At 43.1% G+C, this 12419-nt stretch overlaps 2 protein-coding genes across 2 annotated transcripts in view; one reads left to right on the top strand and one right to left on the bottom strand.

The window, feature by feature from the left end:
- Positions 1–12419, bottom strand: part of traf3ip2b (TRAF3 interacting protein 2b) — a 1379907-nt gene that overhangs the window by 623214 nt on the left and 744274 nt on the right. The gene's annotated exons all lie outside the window — the stretch shown is intronic.
- Positions 745–1574, top strand: LOC307143004 (protein SPMIP1-like; the record flags this gene model as incomplete). Its single annotated transcript, XM_079844246.1, has 2 exons — positions 745–1162; positions 1456–1574. The coding sequence occupies 2 exons, from the start codon at positions 745–747 to the stop codon at positions 1572–1574; spliced, it is 537 nt and encodes a 178-aa protein (XP_079700372.1).

Below are 12419 nucleotides of genomic sequence, written 5' to 3'. Positions count from 1 at the left end.
AAATCTCCTTACATTATTTAGGCAATTGTACAGTGCAAGTGGATTTTGATAAATGGTAAGATGGATTTTGTACTGATTCCATTTAATTCTTATAACAGCCATTTAGTGTGGTAAATAGTGTAATTACTTAAAAAGTGTGCCCTAAAAAGTGATCATGCACATTTAAGAACACCAGTTTCATCATCCTGGCATGTGTGGAAAGTGTTAAACCGTGTGTGTTACAACCGGTTACAACTAACCCCGCTCTTCCCTTTTATTAATGGCAGGCCTGAACACTTCATACGCATGCGCACAAAGTCACCTTTTTTGTAGTGCACAGAGACGATACGGTTTACTTATTTTTACTGTATATGGGTTTAGTTCACAAAAACTTGCGTTTTGAAACCCGTTTGCACCCCCCCCCCATAAAAAAAGCCGGTGTCTTGTAAATGAACGGTCAAAACGCATTCACAATTTTCCGTTTTTATTTGAAAACAGTGTCGTCGTGTTAACGACAATTACTTGAGACCCTGTTTCTCTTGTCTTCTGTATTTGACTCTTTCTCTGCTGTAACGGATTCCTTGAGCTGCAGCGAGTCTCTTTTGTTCTTCTGTCACCACTTTCAGTGTGTGTTTGTTTATTTGGCCTCTCCTTTCTCCCGAGGCTGAGAATCTTTCCTCTGATTGGTCGCCGCTGCACCTCTTCGGTTTCCGTGGCCTCGCTGTCCGGTTAATAAGACGCGGTCAGAGCTCACAAGAGACAGACATGAGGAACCTGCAGACCACCCAGGACCAGAACTTCTTCCGCGAGCGGATCGTGAAGGAGGCCTACATGCGGCTGGCGTGGAAGACGAAATACAGCGAAGAATACCCGACCACCTACACGTCTCGCAGGTCCAAGTCCATCGGTCTCTTTAACCCTCCCTCTGCCGGTAAACTCACGCTGCCCCCTGTGGTCCGAGCGCAGGAGAAGCCGCTCGAGGCCCCCGCGCCAGTGCGCCGGTCCCTGAGTGAAGCCCCTCTGATGAGGCCCGTGACCCCGCAGACGAAAGCGGATCTTTATCAGGGGATCTCCAACGAAGGCAAAGGGCGACAGCTGTACCTGAAGAAACGAGCCCAAAAAGGCCCTGAAGAAAAGTTTGATTTTCCCATTCTCTCGTCCTGGGATTATGGATGGAGATTAGGTGAGGAAAGAGGAGACTTTAATATTTACTGTAGTGTTGAGGATTTAAAACGTTTAGCAATAGTAAAAGTGATGCTTTTTGTAAAACCCACTAATGATGATTTTGTAGTAATTCACTGTTTGTCACACTTGCTTTTCAAAAGATGCTTTCTGAGGGCGTGTATTTAAAAATAAGCATTGTTTAGTACTAGTAAAATGGATGGTTAATGCTAAACATGCGATATTAAATAGTAAAATATTAGCTTAATAACCATTGCTACATGTCATTATGAAAATATTTTGTTGTTTCCTCAGGTGACTATAAGATTGACTGCAGGACTCCAGCCAGGGGGAGATCTGCGATTGTGCGCGACACTTTCTACTCCAGGAATGGCATTTTCAATATTCCCACAGCGACCGATCAGCTCGGATGAAACATACGCACCTCCCTGAACTTTAACAGACACCTGAAATCTGATCATTTTCGGAAACTTTTATTCACTGTAAACGAAATAAATCTAAGCAAGCATTATCAATTCCCTAGGATTTGAAATCACTTGATGGAACATTTTATCACATATACATATATATTTTTTAACTCAATGTATTTTTATTCAATAAACACACACACACACACACACACACACACACACACACACGTATACATCTGAAGTGTCTTTATTAGACCAAAAAATTGGCTATGTTGAGTAAAAAACAAAACATTTTAGAAGTAAATATATGCACAAATAAAATACATAAATGAATAATAACACTTAAATGTAGTTTCTTCAATTTAAGTAAATAAAGACCAACTATTAAAATGCACTTACCATTTTCTTCATCTTCACGGTAGCTTACACTTGGGTTATCAGACATTTTTGCGTAGAGTCAGAAGTTGGACAGGGCTTTGAGTGTTGCAGGTGGAGCTGTGTCGAGGTCCTTATATACTGGACACTAACTAAAGGTGAAAGTTCAGTGGGTTTTGCCCTTAATTTCTTTGAATTCACAGAGTTATTCTCACCATCTCTGCCATTGGCCAATGAAGTTTGAGCGGCTATCAGACAAGGTTAACGGAGGCCGGTCAGAACGAAACTCAGTTTTTTGGGTGCGTAAAGCAATTTATGCAGTCGGATCATTTTATCTCAGTTGAGAATGGGACATTAAAAACTAAATGGTGCACATTTTATGAGGAAGCATGAAACGAAGCTGAGACTGGAACATGTTTTAATGGCATGCCAATCTAGCAATTTTAGGGTAATTTACAGAGTTCCATTGCTGATGTGTTGGTAGGAGTTTAAACCCTTTCCTGCATGAATTATGGAAAACATTATCTAGATTTTTTAAGATTCTTTTTATTACTTTAATATGATACTAAAATTGAAATCCATTTTCATTTGTACAAAAAGTTTTATTTAAAAATGATTTAACTGTCCACACCATGTGGACACCACGCAACAAAGGTGTAAAATGGGACATAAAGCCACAGATGACAATATGGAACATTGTGATTTTATTATGGCATGTTATGCTATGTAAATCAGCTCAGTTATTAAAAACATTAATATTACAATATAACAACAATAAAACACATATTGTAGGAACTATAACGGTAGTTATATGCGGAAACCTAGTAGCAATATGTGCTTTGCTGGCACATCCTCCTGATCACTGCGGCCGGTCACTGTCACACACACTGTCCTCTGGGATATTCTCTATACTGAGTGCTTGACCTGCACTGAAAAAAGTGCACAAGGCATGTCATTACTCTAAATAAGGACACTCCAAATATGGAGTTTCCGCTCGAGGGCGCCCTCTGGCCTCCAGAATGAATTAAACTTTTTGGTTACAAATGAGAAATCATACTTCTCTCTAAATAAATAATTCTCGTAGTAAAACAACGGTAATAAGAGAGTGTTTATCTACAGTTCATGCTCTATATGACAATCCATATGTTTTTCTTAAATATACAGTTGTTTTTTTTCCTTACAGTGGATGCATAAGAGGCTCATATTTAATATTAAAGACAGACTTTAAGAAATTGATATCACAGAAAAAGCACAGCTTTTTATAATAATTTTACAATAAATCTTTAGACCTTTCTAATGATTTTTAGTCATAGGTTGTCTGCATATTAACAGTTTTTATTAAATAAGTTTTCTGTAAAATATAAATTATATTATTATTAGTAGTAGTAGTAGTATTATATTGTTATATTTATTCTTAAATACTCTATTTTTAATAATGGAAATATTGTAATAGTAATATTTCTTATTTTGTTAAATATTTTAATTTAGCAATAATAATAATCATAATGATTATTATTAGTCATATTAATATATAAACACAATGTAATACACACCCAAACTGTTCCCGCAAAGTTGGGAGCATGAAATTGTCCAAAATGTCTTGGTGAGGCATTAAGAGTTCCTTTCACTGGAACTTAGGGGCCAAACCCTGAAAAGCAACCCCACCCTATAACCCCCCCTCCACCAAACTTTACACTTGGCACAATGCAGTCAGGCAAGTCCCGTTCTTCTGGCAACCGCCAAACCCAGACTCGTCCATTGGATTGCCAGACAGAGAAGCGTGATCGGTCACTCCAGAGAACACGTCTCCACTGCTCTAGAGTCCAGTGGCGGTGCGCTTTACCCCACTGCATCCTGCGCTTTGCATTGCACTTGGTGATGTAAGGCTTGGATGAGCTGCTCGGCCATGGGAACCCATTCCCTGAAGCTCTACACACTGTTCTTGAGCTCATCTGAAGGCCACAGGAGTTTGGAGGTCTGGAGCTGTTGACTCTGCAGAAAGTTGTCTGTGACCCTCAGCATGTGCTGACCCCGCTCTGTGTTTTTCACTTCGTGGTTGAGTTGCTGTTTTTCCCAATTGCTTCCACTTTGTTATAACACCACTAACAGTTGAGCGTGGAATATTTAGTATAATATTTGGACTTATTGCACAGTTGGCCACCGATCACGGTACCACGCTTGAGTTCTCTGAGCTCCTGAGAGCGGCCCATTCTCTGTGGCCATGAAGTGATTGAACACCTGAACTCAGTGATTTGGAGGAGCGTCCCAATACTTTTGCCAATATAGTGTATATCCAACTTTATATTTATAGCTGTAAGATAATAGTTAAATTGTGATGAAATCAAGTCGGGCAGTTGAGATTCTCTATACTGTAAAACATTATTCGATCAATAAGTTATGACAACATATGCTTTACAATAAAAATAAGTAAAAAAAGTTATGTTATACAAGATTCAACTCATTTTTAAGTCAGTTTAAAGTAATTTAAGTTTAAATAACTTAAACATCCGAGATGATTGTACTTAAAAATGTAAGGCAGCAACTTTTGTACAGTAGATAAGGTTTTAGCAATGTGATTTTTGTTTTCTTCGAATATCACATTTAAGTGTAATTTTATTTTTATGATCATCTTACAGGTCTGATCATCTACAGCAGGGGTTTTAAAACCCCCAGGGGTCCTCCAGAAGGTTCTAAGGGGTCCCCAAAAACATTCAGAGAATAAAAAGACAAAGCAAAAATGGATAAGGTCTACCGAACATTCTGTTTAATTTCTAAATATTTCTTTAATTTAGTTTGAAACTAAACCATGCATTTTCTGTTTGTGTGGCAAAGATAATAGCTATGTCATTTAAAGGTAGGGTAGGTAAGATTTGGTTAAAAACCTTTTTTTCCAAATTTGTTTAAACTTTCTTTATATATCAATACATAATTAAAATGTAAGTACTCTGAAAAAGAAAGTATAAAAATTGAGTGTCTGTAGACCTCTCACGACTGTTTTAAAGACAGCTCATTATTTCCATTCACTCCACCTTCTCCCTTCTGGGCTCTTTCCAAAGCCACGCCCCCAAAACACATGAACGCGCTACGCCCACCGCGATCAGCTCAGCTGACGCATTATTCACCTGAGGCGAGCGGAGAAGAAGTGCATGTAGTGACATCATGTCAGAATCACATGTAATAAAAAATCTAACTTTATCATTATGAATATAAACAAATAAGATGTATTTTAGTACTCACTATCAAGCTAGAATAACGATACTGGTAAAGTTTAAAATACACACACAACACAGTGTCTACGACACACACAGATACAAGATAAAAACATCAGTAAACATTGGTAGAGTATATAAAAACAAACCAAGGGCCGATATAAACGTGCAGGTAAAGTTCCCGGTGAACATGGTAAAAGAGTTAGAGTAGCTAAAGCTAACTTAGTTCTAAAAAAAGTTCCTGGATGCGGTGTACTAGCTTTTACACATGCATTTTGTTATCTAAAGTTACATTTTGCGAAATTCAACACGACAGCGATCAACTTGAGGATCACAGGACGGCGTTGACACTGTGTTTCTGCTCTGCTCTCTGCGCGCGATCTTCACGTGATGTGTGAGCTTATGTCTGAGTGTTCGTGTGTCACAATATATCAGGCATTAGTTCAACATAATACACATCTGATGGTCTAAACTCGCTTTAATGTTCAAACTGGCAGGGCTTAAAACACATACAAATGACAAAGCTTTGTGAGGACGCAGGTGAAAGAGGTCTGCCTTCAGGGCGCGCGCGTGTTGTCAGAGACGGGACACGGCTCGGATCTCTGTGTCACACAGAAAAACGCTGAGCACTGAACGGATACGTATTGTTGTTTTTGAATAGTGCACAATCGCTTTAAATGTTGAAACTGGCAAGCCTTTAAATGCATTTACTTGACAAACTTTATGAGCACGAAAGTGAAAGCGATCTGGCTTCGGGGCTTGCGCGCGCCGTCTGTGTGTGTATGTGTGTGCGTCGGTGGCAGCGCGTAGGCTGTAAGAACGGCGATTAACTGACCTGTATATAAACTGTGTAAAACATGCAGTTACTATAGTGAATCTGAGCATCTATAAACACATATAACTGCTCCTGCATCTCTCTGTGTGCCTGCAAACTGCACTTGACGTGACTGACAGGACGGAGTCACGTGAAAACTGAAATAACCGACATGGGAAAAATACGTCGGTTAGAGGTTCTGAATGTCGGTTTCGGTTATTTTTCGATTAATCGTACAGCCCTACGTTGAATTATGTTTCGGAGGACAGCAGTTCGGCTGGGACTTCGTTACAGCAAAGGTTGCCGTCCCCCTTCTCGGCGCTGATTTTTTGTGTGCACATGGACTGTTGGTGGATGTAAAAAAACGTTGTTTGATTGACGCTGTCGCGTTTGGCTCTTATACAGTTCCCACGACCGCTCACTGTCAAATCCCTACAGGAGTTCCTCAGCATGATGAATTTTTACCACCGCTTCATCCCTAGAGCCGCTCAGCTCATGCGGCCCTTGCACGAGGCCTTGAAAGGTAAACCCAAGCACGCTGTGGACTGGACTGAGAGCAGAGACAGGGCTTTTGCTGCCACCAAGGCAGCCCTAGCGAACGGCACCATGCTGGCGCACCCTTCTCCTACAGCCCCCATCGCCATCACCTCTGACGCCTCAGATTATGCTGTTGGTGCGGTCTATGAGCAGTGGGTAGGCGGGGCCGTCCACCTTTGTTTGGATCACAACAGCATGGCAGCGACTCGGCCACAGACCCGGGAGTGCAACTCCTGAGGACCTCGACTACAGGGCTGCAAATCGAGGACGTGGTTTTTGGTGATGCCGGCACCACACTCCTGTGTGACATCTCCACAGGTAGTCCGCGGCCGGTCGTCCCCTCGGGATGGAGACGAAAAGTTTTTGATGCCAACCAACGCCTCACAGTTTGTTTGACATGGCCTCAAGAAGGACGTTAGGGACTGGACTAACACTTGCCAACGGGTCAAAGTACACCACCACACTAAAGCCCCGTTAGAGTCGTTCTCAGTACCAGAGAGACGTTTTGACCATGTAAACGTGGACCTGGTCGGTCCTCTGCCGTCATCTCACGGTTTCACATATCTGTTAACCATGGTTGACAGGACCACCCGCTGGCCTGAGGCTGTGCCACTGACATCAGTGGCATCTGTCGAGATGACACGGGCATTTATTGGCACCTGGGTTGCCCGTTTTGGCACTCCTTCAGACATATCCTCTGAGTACTTTGTTGAAAACAGAGGATGTGGACGGCCTCCTGCTCTGCCCCCACCCCTTGCTCCTTTCCCTCCCAAGCCTCCCACACTCCATGCCCCACACCTGTGTCATGACAAGACACTGGCTGCAGGGGGGTCTCCCCGACCCCCGATACAGCGCAGCCATTGTGGCCGGTTGATACGCCCACCTCCCCGTTGACTGTTTGGTTCTTCTCCTGATATGGTGAATTTAGGGGGGGACGTGTTTAATGAATGTGGCAAACATAATTCACCTTTGAGGTTAAACGTATTTCTATACACTGTTGATTATAAATGCAGAACTTTGTTAGCGTGTTTGTTCATGACTGTTCAGGGATCGCGGCCCCTTTAAATGTGCTTAACGCGTGTTGATGTGGGACGCTTGTCAGCACCATTTTGATTCAGAGTTTTCTGCCTCCGATTAATAAAACGATACACGCACTCGTGTGCTCAACGTGAGAAGTTGTCTCTTGTTATTAACTGCAATTTCCACAACCCCATCATTTACTCAACCTCACCTTCTGACTCAGAAAATTCAGAATATCATTTAAAAAACGTACATTGTGAAAACTCAGAACTCTAAAGCTTTCCAGATCTTTCTTTTTTTTCTTCAAGGTCTTATCTATTTTGATTCAGATGATCCATCTATGTTCATTTCCTTGAGGAAGGGAAGCCCACATTTGTTGTGCCACATTTTAATATCTACATTCAATATTGGTAAGAATGTGCACTGATTTAAAACAATTAAATCTAGAAAATGGCTATGAAATGTTATGTTTGTCTGTCAAATTTCTGGGTCATGTAATATTTCGCAATAGCGTAACAGGAAAAAGATATTTGTTCCTAGAATGAGAACCTTATTCAATATGCGATACGATATTGCTTTAAGTGTGTAAAATCTATTTACATTAGATTAAAAAATATATTTAAAAACTGAGAATGATAGCCTACCATTTATGTTTCACATTCTTTCATCGCATCGCTACATCGCTACAACTTCTGAAAGTGACCAGCAGTGTTTTATCAAAAATGTATGTCAGAAATCTGATAATATAATTTTAATGTAAACGAACAAAAAAATTTGAACAAAAAAAACTGCAGCTCTGCACCACTGGAAGAGCGTGGACTTTTCCGCACAGGGCGCCCCTCAGGGGACGATTATGTTGCGTAAAGTTGTGATGATGGATGCGTCCTTAACAGGCTGGGGTGCCACCCAAGAGGGAAGAACTGTGAACGGTTTGTGGTCGAGCAAACTACGTTCAGAACACATCAATTATTTAGAGCTTCTGATCATTTGGAAGGCTCTGAATAATTTTCTGCCTCGTCTGCAGGGACATCATGTGCTCGTACGCTGCGACAATACCACGGCAGTGGCTTATATCAATTGTCAAGGCGGCGTGCGCTTGTCAAAACTTCATGCCCTAGCTTACAAGCTGCTGGTATGGAGCAGACGTTTTTTCCTGTCGCTACGCGCGACTCATGTTCCGGGAATCCTGAACAGAGGCGCGGATCTTCTATCGAGGGGGAACCCGCTCTTCGGAGATTGCCGCATTCACCCTCAGATAGTGAGCATGATATGGATGAGATTCAGACAGGCATCCGTAGATCTATTCGCCTCGCGCGAAAACAGCCATTGTCCTATGTTCTTCTCGCTAAAGGACTTGGACGCGCCCCTCGGGGTGGATGCACTGGCCCACTCGTGGCCCAAAGTGCTGCTGTATGCCTTTCCTCCCCTGTGCTTGATAATTCCTACACTGGCCAGGGTGAAAGAGGGACACCTGTCTCTCATTCTGATAGCACCCAGGTGGCCCAAAGCGCCATGGCTGGCGGAGATAATTCCTCTGTTACATGCTCAGCCGCGGCGCCTCCCCCTCTGCACAAACCTATTGTCTCAAGCGAACAGGGAGATTTATCACCCACACCCGGACAGGGTAGCTCTCTGGGCCTGGCCCGTGAAAGGATGAACCTGAGCGCGTTAGGGCTTCCCCCTTGCGTGGTGGCTACTATACAGAATGCCAGGGCCGTTTCTACACGGTCCTTATATGGCTGTAAGTGGCAAGTGTTCGATGAGTGGTGTGATGGGGTCTCACTTCATATCAGTGTTCAGTCTCTGGTGTTTTGTGTTTCCTCCAAGACCTTATGGATAAAGGCAGGTCCTTTTCCACTATTAAGGTCTATCTGGCAGCTATCTCTGCTTGTCATGTGGGCTTTGAGAGCTCAACGGTTGGGCAGCATCCTCTAATCCGCAGATTTATGAAGGGTGCCCGCCGCTTGTTGCCAGTCATCAGGGGAACGATCCCTGAATGGGACCTCTCCTTTGTGCTGGAAGCTCTGTCTCAATTCCCTTTTGAGCCACTGGGGGATATTTCCCTGTCTTTTAAGACAGCTTTGCTCTTGGCCTTGGCGTCAGCCAAATGTGTCAGTGAGTTACATGCACTCTCGGTTCACCCCTCGTGCACTAAATTCTCTCTGGGCGGAAATAAGGTTTTCCTTAAGCCTAATCCAGCCTTCATGCCGAAATGTTTTCCTGCGCTCACATCGGGGGTATTGGAGCTGTCCGCTTTTCACCCTCCGCCCTTTTCCTCCGCGGAGGATCAAAGGTTAAATGCTCTGTGTCCGGTCCGTGCGTTACAGACGTATTTGGCTAGGACCAGTGCATTCCGGAAGAGTGATCAACTCTTTGTTTCATGGGCTCCTCCCGATAAAAGGGATCCCCTATCTAAGCAACGCCTTTCGCATTGGCTTGTGGACGCTATCATTTTGGCTTACGAATCAAAGGGAGTGCAACCTCCAGGGGACATCAGAGCTCATTCTACGAGGGGCTTAGCCGCCTCTTGGGCTCTGTTCAGGGGAGTATCACTGCAGGATATCTGCTCTGCTGCCGGTTGGGCTTCTCCCCATACGTTTGTGCGTTACTATAGGCTGGATGTTACCAAAACTCCGATAGCACATTCGGTTTTGGAGGTGGGGTCTTCCTAACCCTGCCTTCTCTTGTGTGTGCCACACACATGGTTCATGCCGTGCTTGTACACCGCAGTTACGTGTGTGCGTCGGTGTGGCGGGTTCATGATTATGAGACGTGCACCGCCCTTTGGGGTGACTGTCTTTTTCTGGCTAACAGAACCTCACTGTGAGTGTATTGGGCAATCGGGGAGCTGTCCATGTCTCTCCCATAGCTGGATCTCGAACACGAGATGATGAAAGAGAACAATAGATTACTGTCGTAACCCCGGTTCTCTGAAACATCGAGTGGAGAGATCCACCAGCCTTGCCCCGCTTGCTGCACGAGAAGCGAATATACTTACTGGAGTACAGTAGCGCGTGCAGGTAATTATATGCCGCAGGTAAGGGGCGGGGCGTTACCGGGCATTGGCTGCGTGCTCCTGTCTGTCTTGCCAGAATTGGATGCTTCTGCAGAGGTCAGGTACGGATGCCCTTCCCATAGGTGGATCTCTCCACTCGATGTTTCATAGAACCGGGTTTACGACAGTAACCTATTGTTTGAGTGTGTAACAAGACACGAAACAGAACTGAAAGGATTACATGCTTCAGAGTTAAAAATTATATAATCAGAATGTACAACATGAATACATTTTCCAAACCGTGTCTTTGTCTGACCCTGAATCATTATGGTACACTTATAATGAGTGTGTGACTATTTCAGACCGGTCAGGTAGGAACCGCTGCGGAGGAGCACCGTCCCTGCGTCACTCGCCATAGACATAAACAGAGAGAAGTAGATCCGGCTGCAATGTTCTTCCGCGAGACGCATGCAGTTCTGTTTATTAACCGCGAGAGCACAAAAAGTTACAGACTGCAGCTTTAAATACTCTAATTTGATTTATTTATTGTGCCAGTTCCGAAATTAATGAGAGATTGTGTCAAAAATGTCACCAAAATTAATACAAATTCTCACAAAATTCAAGCTATATTGTTGCAAAAAAAAGTACTTGTATGAGATCTGGATTTTTGTGACATTCCTAAACGTAATTTATGGAGGAGCGAGCCGATCTAATCTTCCAATCAACAGCCAGAGTATATAAGCAGCTGCTTACCGCTCCTCAGTCTCAGCTGTTCCAGCATCCCACCACCTCCCTAACTCCACCTTTATCTTAGATACCTTACCCTACATAATCATATCCTATATTTAGTCACTGTGGGTGGGGGTGTATCAGAGCTCGAGTTGAAGCTGCTTCATCCAGCCCTTCATCAGGTGACGGCAAGCCAAATAAGTTTTACCTTATATCTTTTTCATTTGATTGGTAATGTAACGGAGGCCAGCTAGTAGTTTCTGTGCGAGTAAACCTCACTCCTCTGATCTCAAGAGACGTTCTAGCAACTGACGCTAGAGGTTGCAGCCTTTAGCCTCTTTGTTAGAGCGTCCGACTCTCATGCCGGCGGACCCGGGGTTCGAGTCCCACTTGGAGCGGGCGGTTCGAACAGGAGGGGTTACAGTAACGTCTCTATAAGTGTCCTATTCTAATTATATTTATTAATTAAAAATAATGCATTTCTCAGGCGGTAATGTGGATCTTTATTCATTTAAGGAGTGCTGGTTTGGTCTTGACTCTGTCTCGCCCTGTTTTGGACTTGGTTTTGTTTTTGTCTGCAGTTGATAATACCTAGAATATCAAAATCAACTGCAGGCGGTCGATCCTTTTCCTATTTAGCACCGAAACTCTGGAATAGTCTTCCTAGCATTGTTCGGGAAGCAGACACACTCTGTCAGTTTAAATCTAGACTAAAAACACATCTCTTTACTATGGCATACACATAAAACATTTTTAATTTATATTATTCAAAAAGCTGGGGGAAAAAGGTGGTGTCCAATAGTTGCTGGTCAGTTTGTGTGTAAATGTACGTTTTTTTGTTACCAACATTTTCCACTTCTGATGTCATTTCTAGCGAGAAATTACTAATGTAGTAATTCATATTTGTTTAGTTCTCACCAAAGTTTTCTCTATTTTGCTGTAGATCATTAAACTGTTACACTGTCTAAGAAGTCTGTCCGAAATCAGTTTCGTGAGGTGCCTTCATGCACAAACGCTGCCTTACAAGCCATTGTCTTAACGAGTCACTGCCTAGGTTTTCGGACACAGCCAATGAAAGTTGCCTGATTATATATGAGAGATGGTCGAATTGTAGTGTCACACAGTAAAAAACGTTGGGTTATTTTTTTAACCCAACCGTTGGGTTACAC

Source organism: Gobio gobio, assembly GCF_949357685.1.
Source record: "Gobio gobio genome assembly, chromosome: 19".
NCBI lineage: Eukaryota > Metazoa > Chordata > Actinopteri > Cypriniformes > Gobionidae > Gobio > Gobio gobio.
This window is presented reverse-complemented; position numbering and strand designations above follow the sequence as displayed.